The sequence below is a fragment of the Vanessa tameamea genome, chromosome 7, assembly GCF_037043105.1.
Source record: "Vanessa tameamea isolate UH-Manoa-2023 chromosome 7, ilVanTame1 primary haplotype, whole genome shotgun sequence".
Taxonomy (NCBI): domain Eukaryota; kingdom Metazoa; phylum Arthropoda; class Insecta; order Lepidoptera; family Nymphalidae; genus Vanessa; species Vanessa tameamea.
The window spans coordinates 9,218,696-9,243,372 of NC_087315.1; the positions used below are offsets into that span (position 1 = coordinate 9,218,696).

General features: G+C 29.2%; 3 protein-coding genes across 5 annotated transcripts; 2 read left to right on the forward strand and 1 right to left on the reverse strand.

The window, feature by feature from the left end:
• Positions 1 to 680: 680 nt before the first annotated feature.
• Positions 681 to 2,553, forward strand: LOC113401271 (methionyl-tRNA formyltransferase, mitochondrial). The gene is made up of 5 exons (XM_026641107.2): positions 681 to 991; positions 1,063 to 1,269; positions 1,345 to 1,478; positions 1,663 to 1,830; positions 2,157 to 2,553. Exons 1-5 carry the CDS (start codon positions 828 to 830, stop codon positions 2,516 to 2,518), a joined length of 1,035 nt encoding a protein of 344 aa, XP_026496892.1. The 5' UTR covers positions 681 to 827; the 3' UTR covers positions 2,519 to 2,553.
• LOC113401270 (glycerol-3-phosphate dehydrogenase [NAD(+)], cytoplasmic) lies at positions 2,538 to 22,464 on the reverse strand. 3 transcript variants are annotated; one of them, XM_026641103.2, is made up of 10 exons: positions 22,175 to 22,464; positions 21,746 to 21,923; positions 21,240 to 21,380; positions 20,836 to 20,943; positions 15,998 to 16,144; positions 13,038 to 13,221; positions 8,798 to 8,951; positions 7,921 to 8,013; positions 3,782 to 3,834; positions 2,538 to 3,190 (listed from the first exon to the last, which is right to left on the reverse strand). In XM_026641103.2, the coding sequence occupies exons 1-9, from the start codon at positions 22,225 to 22,227 to the stop codon at positions 3,795 to 3,797; spliced, it is 1,098 nt and encodes a 365-aa protein (XP_026496888.1). In that variant the 5' UTR covers positions 22,228 to 22,464; the 3' UTR covers positions 2,538 to 3,190; positions 3,782 to 3,794. The 3 variants fall into 3 exon arrangements, with proteins under 3 accessions (XP_026496888.1, XP_026496890.1, XP_026496889.1); XM_026641105.2 differs by lacking the exon at positions 3,782 to 3,834; XM_026641104.2 differs by lacking the exons at positions 2,538 to 3,190; positions 3,782 to 3,834 and adding an exon at positions 4,503 to 5,674.
• Positions 22,465 to 23,016: 552 nt separating this feature from the next.
• LOC113401272 (MICOS complex subunit MIC13 homolog QIL1) lies at positions 23,017 to 23,770 on the forward strand. Its single transcript, XM_026641109.2, has 3 exons — positions 23,017 to 23,172; positions 23,264 to 23,420; positions 23,495 to 23,770. Exons 1-3 carry the CDS (start codon positions 23,165 to 23,167, stop codon positions 23,693 to 23,695), a joined length of 366 nt encoding a protein of 121 aa, XP_026496894.1. The 5' UTR covers positions 23,017 to 23,164; the 3' UTR covers positions 23,696 to 23,770.
• The last annotated feature ends 907 nt before the right edge of the window (positions 23,771 to 24,677 follow it).

A 24,677-nucleotide genomic window follows, 5' to 3' on the forward strand; every position in this document is an offset into this window, starting at 1 on the left:
AATATCGATTTTAATGTCTCGAATCAATACGAACAACAAAAATCTATTTCGAATTGTCACATTGTTTACTCATCGTTTATACTAATACAGACGAATTATTTGAATAACAATATAATTAATCGCATAAATTGACAAACATGCGAATTATGATATACAATTTACTTTAACAATCTTTTTTCCAAACATGAAAAATGAAGTTAATGAAATATAATTATCATTATTTAATAAATAGTGATTTTAGATTCTATATATTTATACGTTTCTTTTATACTGTCATACACATATACCTCACTGCTAATGCTATGGCATTGGACTGTTACAAACCAAACGAGTTTGATTATTAATTTTATGTTTAGTATTACACACCATAATTAATATTTGAGTCTAATCAGATCCAATTTTTTTTAATTCAATTCAATACTAACTATAAAGAAATATATTTCATCTAAGCAAAGCACATCTTATTATAAATTTTAATAAGCAGATTTAAATGACGCATCATACATGAGAGCATTATTTAAAAATTTTTTAAATAGATTACTTATTGCTCGACAAAACTTAAACCAATTTTATATATTCTTATAGCAACACTAAAACTTCTTTTGACTGTCCCCTCCCCGCTTTCAATTATTGTCATTTGTCAAGTTTGGGTTGTCATTTGTCAGCTAGTTTGACGGTTGATTCATTATTGTGGGCCCGAACAAAATATACATAGTGCAAAGTAAATAAAATCACCCCATTTTTATTGTATTAATCTATGTCTGAAGCCTAAAAGCGAAGATTTTAAAAATATAACAAGAAATAAAATTATAGTTTGTGACGTTATAATGACTGCAAAACTTCATAATCGATTACAGATTTTACCAAAACTTTTTATGAAAGAAAAGTATTATTGTTTTCATAAAATTCACTATAGAACATATTATAAAGTTCTCTTCTTTGGTTCTGATCTAATATCCCTAAAAAGCTTACAAAAAGTTAACCAATTTAAGTATGTATTTCTAAGTTATTCTATTTATCTTTGTCTTTTGGAATTTGTAATCAAATCTATTGTTAACATAGAAAAAGTGAAAACCTCATCAAGCAGTTGGATCTGGTTACTGCAAACAGCAGTAAAAATAAAACGATAATTGAAAAATATGCTCAAATCGAAAATATAAAATTATTACAATGGCCCAATCTAAACATTAGAAGTAATGAATATGACATAGGAATTATTGTAGCATTTGGCCATTTAATAAAAGATGATGTTCTCAATAAATTTCCACTGTAAGTTTTTATTATATAGTTATTGATATTAACTTAACTTGATCAGCCCATTTCAAACCTTTATTCCACTTATAGAGGCATGGTCAATGTTCACCCAAGTCTGCTCCCTCGATGGCGTGGGGCAGCTCCTATTATTCATACACTGCTGCATGGAGATGAAATCGGTGGTGTCTCTCTTATGAAAATTAAACCCAATATATTTGATGTGGGTAAGTTCATACTTATTTAATATGCTGAGTAAGTAGATAGATTTCATCAAAATAATATATAAAAAGTAACTATTCATTTTATGATTTTCATATTGTATCATTAAATTGATTACAAGATTGAATTCATATAGTATATTGAACCCGAAATGCTTTTATTTTCATACCTTTTAAATGTTATTTTTAGGTGAAATAATCAGTCAACAGGAAGTACCAATTTCCAAAGACATAAAATTACCTGAGCTTACTGAACAATTGTCGGATATCGGTGCGAATATGCTTGTGGAGTGTTTAAGAACATTACCTGAATGCCTTACAAAAGCAAAACCTCAAAATAAGGAGGGTGTTACATATGGTATCCAGTAATAGCCAATTATTTTACTGTTATTTCTAAGTTAAAATAAGGATAATACTGTGGCCTGATGCTGTAATGGCCAAAGTAGAAGTAGAAGTAGTTTTTGAGTTAAATGCAAACCACATTTTGCCAAATGATTTAAGAAATAATAAATATATTTAAACTACAATATTATGAGTTTAACATTACCAAAACCGACAATATTATGAAAAATATGTTATGCAACAAATACTTCATTTTGTTAATATATTCTATTCTGATTACCAAAAGTAAGTATTCTAAGCTTTTAGCACCATGCTCTGTAAATCATTCTTTATTTATTTCAGCAAAGAAAATACACAAAGAGATAAGTGAAGTCCGCTGGTCTGATATGAGTTCCAGAGAGGTCTATAATTTATACCGTGCCATATATGGATTATATCCATTAACAACAAAATTCAGAGACAAACAAATGAAACTATTTCATGCCTTTTTAATTGACGAAGATCCTGAATACACAAACAAATCAGTTGGATCTCTAGAATATTGCGAGAATACCAAAGCCATTAGGATATTATGTAAAGATAAAAGATTTATATATTTTAAAACACTAAGAATATTGGGGAAAAGGGAAATATCAGCTTTAGATTTTTATAATGGTTATATTAAAAATGTTGCCCTAGATGTAAGAAAAAGTGTGATATGTTAAAATGTTATAATGAAATACATTGTAAAAAATAATAACTCTTTTATTACTTTTACAGAACTATTTTAATTCTTATATTTCTATAAAAATTAAAATAGAAATATGTGGACAATTTTAATTGATAAACAATAATTGTATGAGGTAAGACTAACCATCCTATGGGAGTTTTAGTGTATTTCTTTCTATCTCTTAAATTCTAATTTAATCTAATCACAATTAGGACAACATTAATAAATTATTTAATTTATTTTACTATTTTTTTAGTTTTAATTGACAATAATAATATTAACAAATCTATTTTGAAATTATTTGATTTTCTTTGCATATTTTTAAATTAGGATGTTATTTCTGTACATATACATTTTTTGCAAGCACAAAAAAATATATGTTGTAAATATATCGTCTTCATAAGCAAACAATAGTATAAAGAGATTAAATTGAAGAAAATTAGTAACAATAATAAATAAAATATATGTATAAATACTATATATAAAAAAAATACATTAATAAATTGATCCCATATAAAGTAAATATTATATAACCAATACATTTAGATAAATAAATTAGTTTAGTAATTCCATTAAAATAAATAAATACATGTATATAAGGGTGTAAATAAATAATCAGGTGGTATGTGCAGCATGGAATCACCTTAGTCTCTAGGCGACTCTTACCCTGCAAGGAAAGCATATATGAGTACATATATAAATATACTAAATAATAACTTGCTGTTGGTGATACATAAGTTGAACTCAAACTTTACTAATTTTTTTTAAAAGATAATCTGACTCACTTTACACGAGCAATAAAATAAGTATTTATTAAATAATAATTATTAAATTATTTCTTATATTTATAAAATATTTGACATGACTAAGAAAACTCTGTTTTGGAGTTATATAATTATGAATAAGTCAACCGAAGCTTTTTTAATGGAATTATAAGGTTTTCTCTGTGTAGGTATAATGGATAAAATTAAGCACCTACAAAGATACAAGAATTAACATACCCATAAAAATATTGTTTTGACGTTACATGCGTATACAATACAATTTATTACTTACATGCACGTATGATATTAATCTGCTTAAAATAAATCAAACTAGGAAAAATAGTGTTATACATATTTAAAATAATTATTAGCTCAGTATAACACTTACTTTTAGACGGTTATTTTTACTTAATAATATTTTCACTTTACAATTATTTGTTAAGTGAAAATAACAACAGAACAGTTTTACAACAGGAGCCTATGTTGTTACTTACCCTTTATGGCAATTTATGAAATACAGCAATGTGATTTTCTAACAATTCGGATCCTGGAAAAGTAAGCGTGAAAATGTTTTTTTTGTCATGGAAAGGGTTTTGTTTGTGATAAATTAATTAGTAAAAATGTTTATAATTAATAAGGATTTTTTGATAAAAACTATTAATTAATGTGAAATGTGAATTAATTATAGGTAGAGCAAATAAAATGTTTTTGAAATTTCTATTTTAACCATTGATTTATATGGTAGAATACATATAAGTGAATGTTTTAAACAGGCAAGGTGATGCACCAAATGGATTAATCGTTTTGGTAATTCGAAATTAGGCAACAAATGAGATTAAGTGATATAAATCGTTACTGTTAATATTTCTCACACATTTATGTTGTGCCCAAAAACGTCCATAATGATCGGATTATTTACAGCTGGAACCACTTCGAATCTGCACATTGTGGAATGCAATCAATATTGAAGAAGAATGCAAATCAATATAAGTATTTCTCATTTTTGTAAACTTACTTATCATGATTCATGAGGATTATATTAATAAAATTAAATATTTCTTATATTCTATGATTAGTTTAGTGTTTAACTAAATTTGATAAACTTTGCATTAGTAGATTGCATTAGTAGGTTATTGTTATTTACATTGTGATAAAAAGTGTAGTTAGTTATTTACTTAAATAAAGTTACACACTGGTTTTAAAATAAAAGAGTCATTGACGATTTCCCGTATATTTTTATTGTATCCCAGACTAGACAATGACCTTACTTAACAAGCAGTTAATATTGCTTTTGCAATATTTAATCCGAAGATAGTGAAAATAAATTCTAATTCGTTTCCTACAAGTATGACGTCTCTTTAAAAATCGCAGTCGTCGCCATGAGTTTTAAATTGTATAGGAATTTCGGTAAAATCATCTCATATTTATTATTATTGTGACGAATGTTGCCATACCTGGACATCTAGTTTGATAATTGGAGAATAGTAAGAACTTACGACAAAAATAATTATTACAAATGTTACAGATCACCTTAACCTAGTCATGTCTTCAATTAGATTTATTTTGTATATTATTATCAATCAATTAGCTGTTGTTATCAAACTGGGGAGTAGCAAATTAGTTACACTATTAAAAAATCCGCTATTTAGGGTGTCAGTTTCGAAGCACTGTAACGACACCACCTAACTGTGTAACAAATCATTTTGAATCAATAATTTGTCTATCAAATTTCGATCAAATTCCTAACGACCAGTGCTTTAATAATTTTTTTTTCATAATCAATCGCTGCAGTATAGCTATACTTGTAACAAATGAATTGGAATTTTCTGCCACTATATTCAAGCTGCAGCCTAACCTCATTATATCTCCATCTTTATATATAAATCACGTTAAAAGCTATTGTTTTCAAAGCGAATTAAATTGGAAAACAAAAAAAAAAACATTATAGTTTAAAACCGGATTAACAATAACAAACGATAAAAATACATTATTAAAGTACAAATGAAGTATGTGCATCTGATTTAATTTGATGTCTGACGTTTTGCAACTTACATTACGAGAACAACACATTGTTTTTATAATGTTCTATCTGTTACAAGTCAAATCAGTTAGTTAAGCTGCCTTTCGAGAGATTGTAATAAAAATATGAAGTTAAAACTTACCAACCTACGAGATATGTGAATATTGCAATTATTGAATCAATTTATTAATATAGTATTCCTAAAGGCAAATATATTTTATAGCTAATTTAACTTAAAACTTTAGTTATCTGTTGGAAAACGTCAAATAATGATAAATGCAAGTGCAGACACGATGCGATCATGATGATGGCAACAACATGGAGACTTCACTCGAATCACAGAGAGCATTTGGGCGCCATTTGCTTCCTAAAATATTTGTTAAATATATAGTTATTAAATAAATATTTTTATATTAAAATATACTCGAAGATGTAAATGTATGTAACAAACAGAAAATATAGACAATACCATTCAAAAGAACCTGTAAACATTAATCGACTGTAAACTGTAAAATATTATTATATTTTTTTAAATGACGTTGAAGAACTGATTTGAATGGTTTTTAAACAAAAACTTTATAAAGCAAATTGTCATATAGTTTTTGTAGTTTGTTTACACTTGCTTTTTAAGCGCAAGATATAGCTTCAAGTGTCATCTAAATATATGTAAATAACTAGTCAATGGCGTAGCTACCGTAGGGAAAGGCGGCGCGGTGCACTAGCAACATTTTTGGGACTTATTTATTAAACTAACAAAATTAACTACTATTCATCATTTGTTTTGATGAATATTCAAAAACAAATTGTTTCTTTCTTTTTTACTGTTTATATAAAAGGTTAGTTAATAAATTAATTGTATGAATATAGACCACACGAAAAATGCGTCTTTTTCACAAAGCAAAAATATTCTTCTGGCTAGCTACGCCACTGCAACTGGCTAACCCTTCTAACAGATACACTTTCTTAAAAATTATATTTATTAAAAATGAAATATATAATCTCGAATGATACAAATATATTTAAAACTGGAGCAATATCTTGCATGAAAATTAATTTATATCTTAATATTAATAATGAATACATCAGGTCTTCGATTCAATTTTATTTAACGAGATAAAATAAAAAAAAACACCACATAAAAACATGCAAAACGAAATGATATAAAATACAAGGTAAAATAAAACATTTAAAAAGGTAAAAAATATAAGATCCTAATAGATCAAAGACAAAAGCACTCCAGGGGTTTGAAATATTCCAGAGCGGTTAGTAAATACTAATATTTTTGGGAGCAAATCTGCAAAATGCAACAAGATGGTTAATAAAGTGTTACATAAATAGTAAATAGTACGAAAATATATATACAAGTATAAAATCTAGTGTAAGGGAAAAATTAAAACTACTGGAAATGATATGTTATGTTTGAATTAGTTTTATTTAAGCACTGTTGAAAATATAGAATCTATTTCGTTACAGAAACGAAGCTAGCAAACATTACATAAAGCACATTACTCTTTTAAACATAGTTTAGATGTATATTGATTAAATTATATATTGTCTATCTTTATAGATGAAATAAATAGCCTCACACTGCCTACTAAGGTTAATGTCTTAAACAGCGGATTTAGGTGATCGAAATCAAATTTAAGACATAACCAACAGAAAAATAAAGCCATATTAATTTTTTACATATAAAAACGTTTCGATAAATTCTAGTCAAATAGTCAAAACAGTGAAATAATAATTTGGTATATTTAGAAGAAACAAGACCGCGAAAACTTGTATATAGATATTTCAATGTTTCAATCAGAGATAACATGATTTTTAATTAAACAACGGTCCCTTTTCACTATATTAAATAAACATGAATAGTGTTTCGTTGTTCTATGACATCACTACCATGATATTGATTTTATATTTCCCACAAACTCATTGTAAACGTTCAAAACATTCAATCGACTTATCTCAACAGCGACCACTCCATAAAGTTCATTTGTACATTAACCGGATGATAAGGCGCGCGGAATATATTAATAGAACATTTGATGGGATAATATATCGAACGATAATAAAAAAATATTAGTAATAACTTACGTAGAATATAGATAACAAACACATATCAGAATATGAAGGAACAGAGAACTCATGCTTCACTAAAGCTAACAAAACAGCTGCGATTATATCACAAATAAACTAATTTTACAATATTTTTGGAATGTTCTGACACAACAATAAGGTATACTAGTTACAGTACACGTCATGAAACAAAATCAATAGCCAACATCTAATCTTTATAATGCAAGTGTTATAACGCTTCCATGTCGTTGCAGACAGGGTTGCCATCTTTTTTAACAAATATTCCAACAGTGATAAATCCTGATTAAGAAAACAATAAAAAAAATTCGTATAAATATAAATGTCACAATTTCTTGTAAAGCGATAAAATATTGGACCGATGGCAACCCTATGAATAACTATCTAAGTACTAGAGCACCCTGTAAAATATACATATATAGCTTAAAATGTTATTTACATAATAGTAACAACTCTATGTTATTCACGAAACGCTACGTTATCAAACTAAAAGCTGTAAAGGAATTCTATTTTTTCGCTTACATGTGTTCCGGATGGCTGCGAATGCAGTCGATAAAGTCACTTGGCTTCAGCTCTCCTCGGCAGATGCGGAAAACAGCCGTGAAAAGGGGGAATCTGTAATACAATAGTACCAACTTAGATGTGTCTAGTTTCTACGTACGACGACAGGGTTATATAAAAACCGTAAAAATGGACTCTCACAACATATGGGGCTTACTTTAGTTAAATTTTATTTTAACATTATTATACTGAATAAGACAAGAGTAATTTGGACAAGTTTTACGTTTTTTCGAGTCGTAATTATGACACGCTTTAACTTCGAACGAATTTACAGAAAGTTGTAAATAAATAATCAAATATGTGACTCCACTGATTGGTTTATTTTCACAATCAAACATTAATCTTTGCCTAAGTAGTGAAAACAATATACCGAAATTAAACAGTGGGTACGCGATTTAGGTAATGACAATGATTCGAATTGACCTCCCTGACAGTCTGGATTCAAGCCAAGAGCAACTATTTTGGTCCATCTCGCAATTATATCACACTTCAAGAGATCTTATCTCATTACTGGCGACAACAAATCTGTACAACAATAAAATAGCTATATTCGTTGTTACAATAACAATTTATCAAGAATTACACAATTGTTGAAAGATTGCTGAAATCGTTAGGACAATTATTTTAATTTTATAAATGCGCTAGCTATGTTCTCACCGCGTTTCAATTAAACATGCATTGTTGAGACGCGTGTTGAGGACATAACTAAGTGTCAGTTCTGTTTATTAAACTGGTGACTGCGGCTTCATACAGCCATAGTAGCCATACGCGAAAAAGCGGAGATTAGCTCGCGCACATACAAATTCTCCAGCCTTATAATAAGAGTTAGATGACTGACTTGTTTTCCATGTTCTTGTTGGCAAGCATGTGGTTGACCTCCTCGGCAGTGATGGGTCCCTGAAGCTTCTGGCCGTTTAGCATCTCATCTTCCAACTCTTTGATGGAACGACCGGTTTTCACGAATGCTTCGGCCACTCTTCTATTTCTGCCACCTGGAATATTACTAAAAATATTACTTTGAGCAATAGTTAAGTTTCATTCTAATATTACGTTTAAATATTATTTTATTTTTATTATATACAACGTTCTAGTTTAAAAATGCATGTAGTTTATTCAAGGTTACTTTCATAAACGTATATACATTGTTAAGCATGTGTTTACCTACATCACCACATAATAATCTTAAAATCCTTCATCACAGTTCATTGTGACGATAGCGGATAGAATACAATACAATACGTTTTAATCTTTCAGCTGCATGTTAATAGAAAAAGAAATATAATTATAATTTCCACAATACATTTATTAAGCAATATTCTTTTATTAATTTGTATAATTGCTTGATTAATTTAAAATAAATTATAAAATCATTCACAATGTACTATGACCATATGTGTGAACAAAATATAGTCGTATGTCGTCGAATTTAATTATTTTTATAATTAAATTATTTTCGATCACACGGTACCTAATACCTGTTAAATATTATCCAGATAAAACGACTGACCTACACTAAAATAAAAAAATGTAATCAATATTGAATATAATCATTAATTTTTGAAACACGACTTAAACCAGTCTTCATCAATTGTAGTGAAATAAAAAAGATTTATAAAAAAAATTTTTAAATAATAAAAAAAATGTATGTATTTGAGAAACCCAGATGATCTGTATTTAGAATACGTATAATCTAATTTTAATCTTATATCATGAGTAATCTATGTAATCTGGCTGTGTAGACAAGACATAAATTTTGAAGTGAAAACCCCGTTAGTATTCATCTGGTGGTTAGTATCATTAAATGAAAGTTTAAGCAGACGGATAAGGTTGCCCAGCAATGTGTCCGCTAGGAATAATATATTTACAGATCAGTTTTCTTATTTATATGAATTTTCATGAAGCCCTCTCGTTTTTTCGATTACACAATACCGAAACCTTTTAGCGTACAACAATAAAATCAGCTACTACTTGAAGCGTCACGAAAGACGAAAAGATAATTCTCCCTCTCAGTAATACAATTTATAGTTTCGATTTCAGAAATAATAAAGTTTTAAATTGGCTTTCACTGAGGAAGGAAATCCTATATCAAAAGGGTTTAAGGTCTATTAAAAAAAACATTTATTTATATTATTATACTCCGGATTGTAATACAGAATATATATGTAATAAGGCGGCTTTATTATATATGTATTATAGTATACACCGATACATGCATTACATCTAACCTTGGTAACCTATTGACTCCTAAGAGTATCCGCGTAAGTGATATAGAACACAATCATGCCATTATGGACTAGTATTAATTTCCTTCAATTCTTTACAATAACTGTTAGAATAACTTGGATAAAAAATAAATATAATTTAATTTAATTTAAGATAAACAAGTGATCGATTATTTATTACCAGTGAATTATATAATTCGACTTGTGGAGTTTTGTTTTAAATCAGAACTTAAACAAATGGTAAGGTATTATATGATTGTTGGCCAATACATAAAGCATCCGAAAATATGTGTGATCAACAAATAAACAGTTTGAGTGAATGCGTATTTATTTTTATATATTTTTTATAAATATCGATATATGTTCTCCGATATTTGATCAGCGAAAACAGCTCGCATAATAATAATATCAAAGACCAAGTGACAGGCTTGCAGGAGTAGCGAGCCTTCCTTGGGTTTGAAGTTATTAATTTGCCATGATAACGACCATAATGACACGTACTCTTTGTTTTATAAAAATTACAGCTTGTTATACGTTGTAAAGTTTTTTACAGGAACAGTCCTTTGACAGAAAGACAACGTTCTCAGCTGCTATGCTCATGTTACTCGCTAGTAAAAATTCTTTAGAATATTTTAACCAGTTAAATGTTACAAAATGTCGAAATATATATGACACGTTACTATACTAGTACATCCGGTAACGTAAACAGATACTTGTAATTTCTATTAGACTTGTAAAGGGTAAGTTATCGCAAACAGCATCATGCAGTAAAACATAATGAAACGCTATCAACGCAGTACTAGATAACGTTTGCAATAAAGCTTGTAAGTGAACAGATAAATTTAATATTGTACCCAATATCATAGCGATCAATCAAAACCACACACAGTAGTATTAATAACAATAAACGTAATAGGAAACAAAAACTTGTCCATGGACATACACACCGTTCTAAAAATGTATTTTTTTTGCATTAACAGCCTGTAAATTTCCCACTGCTGGGCTAAGGCCTCCTCTCCTTTTTGAGGAGAAGGTTTGGAGCATATTCCATCACGCTACTCCAATGCGGATTGGTGGATACACATGTGGCAGAATTTCGTTGAAAGTAGACACATGCAGGTTTCCTCACGATGTTTTCCTTCACCGCCGAGCACGAGATGAATTATAAATACAAATTAAGCACATGAAAATTCAGTGGTGCTTGCCTGGGTTTGAACCCGTAACCATCGGTTAAGATGCACGCGTTCTAACCACTGGGCCATCTCGGCTCTTAAAATGTATATTGTTAAGAATATAACAATTAGTAAAAAGTAGTAAAATTGTTTATGTCACTTTGACATAAATTGTCTTTGACTAGTTTTTATAATTATACTAGTGTACAGTACGCCATAGATCCAACTCTAACATAGCCTGATGTTAGAGTAGGATCTATGGCGGAAGACTGAAGTAAGTAAGTCAATGTCGCTTTCCGCCGTCTGTACGCTTAGATCTTTTAAACTACAGTGTTCAACATAATCAATGAACTAAAATACATATATAGGAAGATATTGTACTAGTTTATTTTATAATCTAGTTAATTTCTGACAGCTATGTAAAGAATATATACTGATATAATTGTTATTGGAATTATGTAAAATATAACCTTTGCACTAGAGATGACTATTAATATACCATGTTTATTGAATCATATTATTGATTAGTTAAGTAGAACAACCCAATACTTTCATATAGTCGTATGCAACTGTATGTGTATTGATAAATATGAACAAACAATAAACATTAAATTTTTATCAATATGTTTATATATGTAATGAGATTAAGCAGAAACTACACTTATTTACCAAGTAATTTTAATGAAAAATTAATATTGAAAAATCGTTAACTAAAATATTTATTCTATTGAAGGTCATTCGTTGGTTTTCGTTTCATTTTAGGTAATAGAATTAATAAAAAAGCGTACAATTTCTGAGTCCTAACCGGCTCGGTTCCGCTAGAATGTACATTACGAGCCGGTGGCAGATTTACGTTGAATCAAATCTTGTAAAATAACGATTCTTAAACAAATCTTGAAATCTCAAAATGCTTTAACAACGGACTTGAATAAAAGGATCAAAAAAATCAAAGAGGACGAAAAGGTCAAATTATTTTTACACAGAGCGCTACGCGAAGCTTGGGAAAGACGTAGGTATTCATACTACAAGTTCAGTAAGAACGGACAAGTATGTGCTTCACGGTTATCTATTAACATTGACATTGTGGGAGTCATTTGGCAAGCACCCTTCATTGCCAACTCGCCGCCAAAACACTTGACACATTGAGTACTTGCACCTTAAAACCGACACACACATCGATCACAAAATAAAATATGACAACTGCATGCCCTATGATAGTTACAAAACATTCAATTTAGATTTTTTTTAATTTGTGGACGTATGTCAGCAATCATATCAAATGAGTTTCTACAAAGATATATTCTTGCAAATGTGGAACAACTTACAACAACTTAAAGGTAAGCTCATATTAAATTCAAATCTTATACCTTGGATAATTATAAGTCTATCTTTTGACTGTTAAATCTGAGAACGCGTACAAAAAAAAGTAACCAAAAATCGGCCACTATGTACACGCACACTTAATAAGGTAACATGACTTTAATAGTTTTTTTGACTTTGAATGACTTACTATAATAGTTTTTTTCAATTAAAATTTCTTCCTATCATATCAAAAGTAACAATACAATTCACCGTCAATAAATTAAATTTTATCATAAAATTACAAGTACATAAATCTATTGATTTATATTCTTGTAATAAATTAAATGATTTAATAATATACAGATAATATAATAATACTGACCGTAACACGTGGTTATAAGATCAGCGACGCCACATGACTCGAAGAAGGTGCTCAATTTACTTCCAGGATAAAAGACGTCCACGAACTTGATCATCTCCATGAGACCCAGTCTGATGACCGCGGCCTTCGTGTTGTCGCCGAAACCGAGACCATCTACAAAACCCGCGCCGACCGCGACAATATTCTAAAACAATATTTAGCTTGATAACAAAGAACGAAATTATCTGAGTGTTAAAGCTTACCCTGTTGCGTCTGTTATTTATTGTCTGAATATCAATGACAATGTTTATCGATCGACGATCCGTTTTTAAAAGAATTGTTTAATCTTTATACTTATTTCATATCTATAATCGTCAACTTATATAACATTATTCCATGCAGAATTATATATAATTATATAATAAGTTATTTAATAATATAAACGTGACCGTATAGCAATTAAAATTGTTATATAATAATATACTCAATACCTCAAGTGAGAAATTTTCGTATAAAGGTTATTAAGGAATATTAGTTTTAGCACACAGCGATCACCAAATATTTCATTCTGGAAAATCTGATCGCTACTTAAACGGCACCAATGGGAAATACTATCGGCACAACAGCGCGCATTGCCATAAAAAACAACGAATTAATTGCTTTATTCATTACATTATTACCTAACGTCCTTATTCTAAAAATAAATATTATATATATATAAATACGTATACGTAATTCTTACTATTCTTATGTCAAACATAGTAAGATAATAACAATGTTAGACTCAATATACAGACACACTTGCTCTTTATACTACGAGTTATACCAGTTACCCGAAACGACTACATGTTTCCTGATTAATTAAATTCCACGCTAAAAATAAAGTCTACCCGTAATATATAAGAGTGTTGAAAAAAACTTTTTAAACTATACAAATAAGTTATGAGTTTGTAATCAACGATTCACTTAAGTGACTTGTTTGAGACATGAAAATATAATCTTGTATAGAATAATTATAATTAATTTAAATTAATTATATTGTGAATTAAAAAGGTCTGCGGACTATACGTGCAGAGACTGCAATTAGATTCTTATTGTATACATGCGGGTATATTACGCAAATACGACGTCATAATTACGCCCGAAATTGGCAAATCTTAAATAGTTAATACCTTGATAGCGCAAATTTGCGTAAGTTGATTGCATGTATAGTAAGCAAAAATATGAGGACTGCTTAATTGCTTCCAAAAAGTATAAGAATGTTGCACTATTTGTTTTACACATTTTGTCAAATTGTAATATAATATTATAGATATTTGAGTAAGTTTATTACTTTATTTATAATCATACTGTAGATAGACGTTCGAGCAAATTATATAAACCTCATAAATACTGTCCACATAGACATTGACGCTGTAAGAAACATTAAGCATCCGTTACATGCCAATGCACCACCAACCTTGCGACCGGTAGATACACTGACTTAATTTTACTTTAATATCACAATGTAATCGATCGCTGTGAAGGGAAGGCAGATATTTTACGAAAGCACGGTACACGTTTCAAGGCAAATTGCCGTTCGAGACGAGCTTCAGTTGAATTAAACAATTCTCAAAATAAATTTTGTTGCAAAGTAATGTCCATTTGTATAAAGTTTCATAATAAAACATTCTAAAGTGTTTAACACGTATTGTTTAATTTATTTGTAAAAATAGCAATTGAAGCGAATGCATTAAGCTGGTGCCAAGCAAATTAATCACCGTTTACTATCTTTGTTCTAATAACTGATAATAAAAACGTAATTGCATAAGATAATTATAATTGAACCGTATACGAAATAATTCATTATTTATTTATATCTACTATTCATTTTATCTTCCAAGAAGGACTAAAACATTTTAATTATTTAAAATTTTAGTTTAAAATTAAATATCAATAGACTTCCTTCATATCATTCCTTCATATCACATAGGAAGCCAACACAATGTACATATGTATACATATGTCTTATAAAAATAACAATTTTAAATATTGTTCTATTTGCTAACACCATACATCACAATTTAATTTAGTACCTTAATGTAACGTAACATTAACTTTTTTTTGCAAATATACAATACCATAAAACCAAATAAGAGTCGACGTTAAGTACAATAAAAAAAAAAAACTATATTAAAAACACGAAAATTATAATGATGAGAAAAAGCAAACAATACGGGCTGTTAATTTAGAAACCTATTTAATTGCAAATTACACTCGTCATACAGAAGTAATAATTGAGATGAATGCCAACTGAAAAACAAAATGGAGGCCAAACTGTCAGTTCATCGCATTATCGAATTGAAACGTAATTGCCGTTTAACCGTTTTCCTATTCCACTACACAAGGATCCAGTTACGGTTCGGTTGAATTCGGATCGAATTAGAATCGGTAACGTATAGTAATCGTTATAAATTAGCAGAATACTACAGTTACGTATCAAATGAAGTTTATTTTGTGAAATATAGATACGGGAACGTGTCGTTACCATTATAAGTCAGTGAGATATAGATTTAGGCTTCTGGATCAATACCTGCTCTATTTACGAATTATTAATTATGTATTAAGACGTATATAATATAAGTACATAGAAATCCTATTAACACGAGCGTCTTGAAATATTATCTTATCATTTAACAAGAGCTAACGTGGGAAACAGATATAACGCCTTAATTTCATTCACTCGTAATGACTTTATTTTCCGACGATAATAATTGAATATTTCAGCAAATCAAACTATAAAAAAAAATATTTAAAGAAAAAAGCATTTGAATTAAGAATAAAAACGCAAATAAAACACGCTTAAATCAAGAAAATTGACGTCACGTTTATTCCTCTATTCGAAAATATACAACGATTATCAACATTTATAAACCAGATAGATAAGTATAGTATTTCAGTTTGTAACGGTTAACGAGTTACACAATTAACTTGGCACATACCTTCAAGGCCCCGCAGATCTCGACCGCGTCCTCGTCGTCGACGACCACGACCCGGAAATACTCAGTCTGTATGATGTCCCTCATCATTGGAGCTAGCATCACATCACGACAGCCGATAGTCGTTTCGCAGAATTTCTCTTCGGCGACCTGAAGAATGAAGAATATCTTGAAGTTCTTGATCAAACGTCTTTCTAACAATCCTAGCAAATATTATAAATATAAAAGTGAGTTTGTTTGTTACGCTACGGCTGAAATATTCCACTGATCGTTTTAAAATTTGTTGTAATGGGTGCAGAAAACATTCTACATTTAATATCAAGCTCATCTCCTTCTAGGTGAAATGTCCATGTTGCAAGTACAATGAACTCATCGATCACTTTTTAGTTTTTGCCTACTCCTAAGCAACTATATTTTATAACATTCTGGTTTATACGAAGTGTAATTTGAGCAGAGACAGACGGATTAATGAACTGTCCATAACGATTACTACTTCGATCTTACTCAGCGTAAATCTGTTGACGAGCAATCTAGAACTGTATTTCAAAGACGCAATGCAAATGGGATAAATAAACAAATTATAATAATAAGATTTGTATTTGTTATATGTAAATTGTAGACATTATTATATACAATGTATATATTCGTATTTTTTTATGTATGTTTGTAATCAAAACCGCATTTATTTGCTTATTCGCATTTTTAGCCCAAGTAAAAACTATGTATAGCCTATTCCAATCGAAGTAGGAAAAAAGATAAACAAACCATAGATTTACGTATTTCATGCGATTTGCACATTACTAAGACTTTATGATTAATATATCTTTATTTATAATACAAAACTACTACACTTGACTATTTATATCCACTTTAATTTAACTTCCAAAATACCGGTAACACTTTTGTCGACGTTCAAAACGCCATTTTTTCGCAAATCCATAATAAATATCATAGATTAAACATGCTCTCGACCAATGATATCGTATCAATTTGCTGTCAAATGTTGTTTATTTGGCTTTTCTCCTCTTACCGTTAGTATATATACATATATGGGCAGCCACTAACAATAAATTTCTGGTAGGACAGCTTAGAATGCGTGTTTGGTATAATAAATTATTATCTCAGATCTATTTAATATTGCTAGCTGTAGGTATTGAGATAACTATGATTATAATTCGCACGTGTAGTTAAGGTACATTTATACATGATACATATTTGTTCTGAACATTACAAATAAGACTATAAAAATGGTCTTTAAATTTAAAAACCTATTATTATCGATATAATGGTGAAAACGTAATGATTGTGAATATTTCTTGCATTGGTCAAGTGGAAACTGTTTACTTTACTGTTTCTTTTTTTTAAATGTATTTAGGGTTTTTAATCTTAAGAGTACAAAAATTGACAAGTCGATAGAACACGTGAATATTATAAGGCGTTCCGTGGAGCAACACGTGGATATTACATCCATTAGGCAGTGCCGGTCTCGGACCAAACATTGGGAATTAAAGTTTTCGAAAATTCAATGTTAATTAATTCGTTGAAGCCAAATATTGTTCTTATTTGGATAGGGTGATGGTAATTTTTTGTAATATTGTAAAAATATATCGATTTTATTAAGTAGTAGAAAAATATATTTTAGAATACCGCCCTGCGAGCACCACTAATTTTAGGTACCTAATTTGCGTTAATAACCATCATCGTGCCCATTGATGTAGGAGACACTAACGGACCATTACCTAATTTAAAGGAATAGGTTGAAATAAATCCCACAACTAATTAACTAATAGTGCATTTTGCTATTGCACGATACATAAAACTGTGATGGTACTTTTTAACCTAGGATATACAATAGTTATCAGACAGAGAATGAATAAAAAAATTTATCGTCATATTTAAAGTACACGTGAACTTAATAATAGACAGAGATTTCGTTTATTTTGTTGAAAGCCACATAAAGGTTTTCATTTGCTGTAAATTACTTCCTACGTGACAAAACTTGCAACGTCATTTACTTGAATAAGGTCAATACATACAATAATTGTTTTCTTCTAAATACAGAGTTATTAATAAAAATATCTTGATAGAAAATCTCCTAATTCTATTGTGATTCAAACGAGGCCTCCTTCTATTCCAACCACAAGAAGACAAAACCAAAAATTAACAACATTTGACATTCAATATAATATAATCTTTGATATTTACTATGGACTAGTAGGTCTCCCGCGAATTTTTAGGAACTTCGAAACCTATGACAGGTTTCGTTTTGATTTCATTTAATTGTAAACGGCAAGTCAGTCATGTACATTTGGCGCCAAATGTATACATTAGCGGCCGTTTTCAATAACTTATCTATCCCCAATTTCAGTAACTAAAGATAGCCAAATCTGTTCTTTTCCCTTACTTTCTCTTCAATAACCTATCGAGGGTTAGCATTTCCTATCGAAACTAGCCATGCGTCATCGAGAGGACGGATAGCTTACTAGAGATAGGAACGCTCATACAAATCGTGCTTACTAGCATTTCAAACAAAGTTTCAAGTTACTTTCTCTCAAAATCGTCTTATAACTTTAGTTTTTCGAAAATAAAGTCTGTGTAATTTCTATCAATTATGGAATTTTATAGCAGTAACGATATCGCACGGTCACAGAATGAATATAAGCCACTTGCGAATTTTATGACTAAATTAAATCATTACGAATTTGGATATATTATGTAGATCGAAAGCGATGAATGAATTTAAAAATTTAATACAACACTATTTGAGTGTAACAACTAAAAAGTGAGATTACTTTTGTCATATTATTTTCCTTACATTTATGTAGGTACCTAATATCAGAATTCAATAATATTTCAAACAAAAAAGCATAAATATTTACAAACAATACAAATTGCCGAAAAGCAAAATTGAAATTGTCAAAACGTTTTGTTTTATTATTGACTTTATGTATTGATACTTTATTTGCATTTAAATTAATGCCATCTAGAATGCTCTTTAATTTTGAGCACGTCTACGGCTGGAGCTTCAAAATGAGACCATAACCGATTGTATATATGCAGCTCATAGTCACTGGGACAAAAATCGACTTACGCTATTAATATATAAGAAGATTTGCAAAAAAAAGGCGTTTCGAACGTCAAAGAAACTGTTATCGGAACTTTGGAAGTAAAATTAAAAAGGATATTAGTTAAGTGGAATAATAATTATTATAAATGAAGATATATTAGTTAAGAACCGTTAGTAGCGCACAGTATAGCATACCACCAATCTAAAGTTTGTTTATCTTTATTCCTTCTTCGATTGGAATAGACTATACATCCGTACATTTCGTAAATAAGTAAAAAAAAAAATATTTTAACCATCTACACAAAATATGTGTAAAACAAAACAATGTAAACTATTTATCTCGGCAATGCCTGTGAATAATTAACTCATAAATGCGATTACGATAGCGTAAATATAATGAGTATAGTTTGCCTTTAATCTTTGAACTACAGTCATACGTAACATGTACTCCAATGTTAAAGAAATTATCTTCAGTATTCGTATCATATTTTGATTAATGGTAACACATTGAAAACATTTGCTTTAAGATTATAACACCGAGATGGCCCAGAGAATAGAATATACGGATTTTAACCAAAAATTACGAGTCTCAAATCCAGCTAAGTATCGCCGTACAGCTAAGTATCATGGATTAAATTGGTTTAAAATTGTGCATCTTGAGCTCGGCGGTAAAGGAAACCATCATGAGAAATCTTCCTAATGGATAAAATTCTGTCATATATATGTATTCAGCAACCCTAACTGAAGCCGCACGATGGAATAAGCCCTAAACATTTTCTCAAGAAGATGAGGAGGAGGCCTTTTACATGCAGGCTTGTTTTGTAAATATTTTATTATAGAAGTTTATTTAACATCCAACAGGTATGTTCTGTAACAGGTAAGTATTATATGGTATACTAACTCATGCCCGTGGCCTCGCCCGCGGCCCTTTTAGTATATTTTAGTGTTCTCCTTTCGCCCTACCGTACCATCAAGTACCTCTCATAGGGGGTTTGTGAAATCTGCGAATCCAGCTAACATAGCGAGATAAAATATGTAGGTTCTTATTTGATGTACAATCATTCACTTAAACGTTTTATCAAAATCGGTCCAGTTATCCTTGCGCTATGCTCGAACGATTCAATAATTTTGATTATAGATAAAATTACTATAATAACATAAGCTATGTGTAATTCTTGAACATGTATGTATGATTTGTATAAATATGTATGTAACTTTAAGTTGCTAGCATATCGATCGTTTTGATTTTTTATTCAAATTTTACCTAACAATAGACTTTGTATGGTGTCGGACTTGTACTTTTGTACCGATGTCTGAACAAAATTAACTTAGTAATATTAAAAATTTATTAATTCTATAAGTGTTTCTCGGAATAATATGAATGTAAAATTAACTACTTTGTTTTTTTTTTATTATAAAATTGCCGATGCGATGAGTCATTATCGTATTAATAAAAATAAACTGTATCTTTAATAATGTAGAAAAATCATAAAAAAATTGTTAGTAGAACAAATTGAAACTATACTTTTAAAATATATAAGTTAACTAATTTCGTGACGGGGGAGGGGAGGGTGCAGGTGGTAGGTACCCTATGTTCTTTTGGGTACCCTGACCATAATATTTTACATAAAGGTTTATGTGATATTAAGATGGGAAAATAATATTTATTAAAACTTTTCACTTAACAAATATATCATAGTAATGTAAACGTAAAATTGTTGTGCATACATAATATAAAATATGGTCATACATAGTAAATACATGTCATTCTCACCTCTGAAGCAATGTTGGCACCCATTAAGACGGCACAAGGAATTTTCAGGCATCTCGTAATGATATGCGAGATCAAGTCAATGCCACCGCCCTCCGCAATGTCAAAGCCCTGCCAAATCAAATTAATTAATAACAGAATGCATTACATAATGACCAAAGAGTTTCTATAACATATAACAATAGCTCTACTTAATACTATGTATAAGAACCAGTGGTAAATCAAAATTTTAAACCCATTTTGCAAACTAAACCTTAAAATAATTTAAAATATGAAGTAACAATGTTGTATAAAAATTTTTAATTGTATAATCGTAAATGCTTTGTTAAAAATGTAAATGAATTTATTAGCACAACTTATAAAATGTTATTATACATTAAAAATATTAAAGTTGTTTCAATATTTACCTTAATAAGTGAAAGTGCAGCTGCTGTAGGTTTTATTTTACCTAATAAAGTAGAGCATATGGTTCGTACAAATTGGTGAGGAACAACAAATATTAATAAGTCTGCATCTTTAGCTGCATCTACTAGCTCTGGTACGGCAACCTGTTTTATAAAAACATAACTTTTGTTACTGATATACAATAATATGAATTTTAATAGCATTACAATTGAATGAAGTTTAAGGTTCCAACTTTCATTTAGAATATTTTTTATCAAATTTTTTTTCTAAATATTTACTACTTGGTTCTGTTAAAACTTAACATATCCATCAATTATCTTTTTACTCAAGGTTGCATTGTAAAAAGTAGTGAGTAACAATGCCATTGAAAGAGTTCCAGTTAGGAAGTACAATATAAATAGACAACACGTGCCAAACATGTGCTATTTGTGCCAATAGAATTTTATGATTGTCTCGTTACTATACTCTTTCTAAAATATAGAGTATTAGATTTTGTATTAATACTCACAACATTAGCAGGTAGCTTGTGTCCAGGTAAATATTTTACATTCTCATGGGTTTCGTTTATAATCTCTGTAAGCTTTTTCCCTTCAATCATCTCCTCATACACCCACATAGTAACCCTGTCCTCGAAATTAGGAAGGCGTGCTGCATTGCGCCCAACAATCTTAGCAATTGCAGAACCCCTACAGCAATTTATGTTATTTATTTATTATTCATTTTATTTAAATATGATAAATAAACAAGAAAAAAATATAGAAAAATGAGATAATCATTTAGTATTCGTTTATTTTTATTTATATTATATTTATAACTTTCATCTATGTAAATGAAATTCACTTATTATGTCATCACTCTTTTGCACACTAAGGTCACGGTAAACAAGATCATGTTATATTTACACATAATATTATTATATAAATGAATGAAACCTTACCAATTTCCTGAACCGACAATACAAACACGATTCTTTATTTGTCCCTCAGCCATTGTTATGGTAAAAAAATAATTTTAATAATATAAATAATTATTTGGATATAACCAATAGAATGAAGTGCATAGACGTGCGCACTCACAGCATCTAGGTCTGACTTCTGAGATCGCGCTCAAAACTTATCTCTTTTGATAGTCATAGGTGAACCTAATTCTATCAAGTAACAGCTATAGTAACTGACAGCGACGTTATCGTTATCAATGTGATACCAACATAATTTTATCAGTCAATTCGCTAATCACAAGCGAGCCCAGCAATGTTATCACAGTATTGCCAACAACTATAAGAAAAAAACAAAAATTTGCAATTAAGAATCAATGGTTTTTAATATCGATAAAAATTTAAATAAGATATTTAAGTGTTCAGAATAAGAATATATTTTTTCTTTTAATTTAGAGGAAATATGTCACAATAAAATTAATAAATGCAAAAAAGTCTATCAATATTTTCTTCATATTTAAAATTGAAAACAAAATTTAGTACCTTTTTAATCCTCTTGCTAAAAGCCAGGGACTTAACAAATACTATATTATTATTTTTTTAAACTAATAAAACACCATTGCAAGAATAATTAAACAATTTATAAGTAACGCAACTTAAATTATTTCTAATAGTGTTTTTTTAGAAAATATAATTTATGTAACCAGTCTTTGCAATAACTTAATTTTGAGTATTAGACGTAGTTTTTTACAATAGGTAAATATTATATAAATTATTTTAAAAACGTTTTTTGACATATTTAAGGACTTACTATTATAGTCTTGGTCTCCGAATCCCACTTTAGAAATGACAATAAGGAATCACTAACATTGACATTTGACGTACGTCAACGTCAAGATTCACATATTACAGTAAATTATCTTATATTATGCTTTTTATCGAATAATACTTACATAATTTCTTGTAGAAATAAACATTTAGTCTTCAGACAAAATGTTGAAGTATGTATCTATAGATATCCTGGTTCTAAAATATATTTTATAACACATTTGCCATGATCAATCTAACGGCCTTGAAATGTACTTTTTTCAGGTTCGGTATAAAATCAGCAATTTTAGGATCAGCCGTTTATTATACCGTAGATAAAGGGGTGTGGAAGGATAGCGCAAAAACAAATGAACTTTATCAAGAATTAGAAAAGGGGATGTCTCCTTATGTAGGAGAACTTAAAAAGCAAATTCCTTATGAGGTACAATTTATCCACATTTGTTATATACAAATTTTGTGTTTTTCATTATAATACTATTTTAATTCTCGTTTCAGCTACCTCCTCTGCCCTCAAATGACAGGTTGACATATTTATTTAAATATTATTGGAACAGTGGAGTTAAGGCTACATTTACTTTTCTAGTCGATCTTCCAACTCATGCTTCTAATGCAACAACAAAATCCTACAATTTTATTTCTGCTGCAATAGAGCCTGTTGAACCAAGCCCAGCCAGTAGTCAAGAAAAGGCAAAATGAATTTTAAGTAATTTATTGAAATGTGATGTCACTTGTTAAATTATTAAAATAAAAATGAGATAAATTAGTTATTAATGACATGAGTTTTATTTTAAAGCATTATAAATTGAAAATGTTAATAAAACTTTATTGCAAGAAAAAATAAGATTTAGATAATTTCAATGTAAAACATTGATTATATAAATAGCATGTTGAATTACAATGTTACATTTTTAAGGCTCAACATATGAATTTGTTTACTTGGGAATAGTGTTTAAAGTGCTAACCAAGTTTTTGTTTATTTAAATGATTAATGATAAACAAAAAAAAATACAAATTACAAAATGGATATAGTTTTAATGTTATTACTTTCTCAAAATAGGTATTTTTAATCAGACATGAATTACCTATTAATTTATCTCCATCACCAATCTAACTGCAATCTAACCCAACTGCAATCATTGATTTAAAAACAAATATTCCTAAATTTGAGGTTATATTTTCAAAGGTATATATTTTTACAAGTGGATTCTAAAATTACTCATACTTTAGAATGAATTAGTCATGGGTTAGTAAGAAGTTATAAATAAAAAAACAATTACAAAAACAGACCACAGTAATCTGAGGCAGTTCAATTTATTCCTTTCTTAATGTCACTCATTCAATATCTTCACTAAACTATTATTAGTTCCATAAATATTTCTATTGCAATAAAGTATTTAAATAGCCAATTATTCATCAAATGTACAGATATCCTGATATATAGAATATATATTGCTAAAAAAATTTATGGAGCTAATAATGTACAGACACACTGTCATTTTGAAATGTTCTCATAGTTTATTATTTTGTGAAATGAAATATTTATTTAAAAATTTATTTATCCTAATTTTATAATTAGATTATGAAATGATAGTGAAAACATCAAAATAACAGTAAATACTAAAGTAATTTCACCTAATTGTACTGATGAATGATGCATTTGGAATAATTTGTGCACATT

What these genes read in the sequence shown, in the direction of transcription:
- LOC113401271 (XM_026641107.2), top strand. Translation starts at nt 828, where the DNA reads ATGACTGCAAAACTTCATAATCGATTACAGATTTTACCAAAACTTTTT. An exon ending in CAAAAAGTTAACCAATTTAA is followed by an intron (nt 992 to 1,062) that starts GTATGTATTTCT and finishes TTGTTAACATAG; the next exon opens with AAAAAGTGAAAACCTCATCA. An exon ending in GTTCTCAATAAATTTCCACT is followed by an intron (nt 1,270 to 1,344) that starts GTAAGTTTTTAT and finishes TTCCACTTATAG; the next exon opens with AGGCATGGTCAATGTTCACC.
- LOC113401270 (XM_026641103.2), bottom strand. Translation starts at nt 22,227, where the DNA reads ATGGCTGAGGGACAAATAAAGAATCGTGTTTGTATTGTCGGTTCAGGA. An exon ending in ATTGTCGGTTCAGGAAATTG is followed by an intron (nt 21,924 to 22,174) that starts GTAAGGTTTCAT and finishes AAATTGCTGTAG; the next exon opens with GGGTTCTGCAATTGCTAAGA. An exon ending in AGATCTGCGGGGCCTTGAAG is followed by an intron (nt 13,222 to 15,997) that starts GTATGTGCCAAG and finishes ATATTGTTTTAG; the next exon opens with AATATTGTCGCGGTCGGCGC.
- LOC113401272 (XM_026641109.2), top strand. An exon ending in AAAAGCAAATTCCTTATGAG is followed by an intron (nt 23,421 to 23,494) that starts GTACAATTTATC and finishes TTCTCGTTTCAG; the next exon opens with CTACCTCCTCTGCCCTCAAA.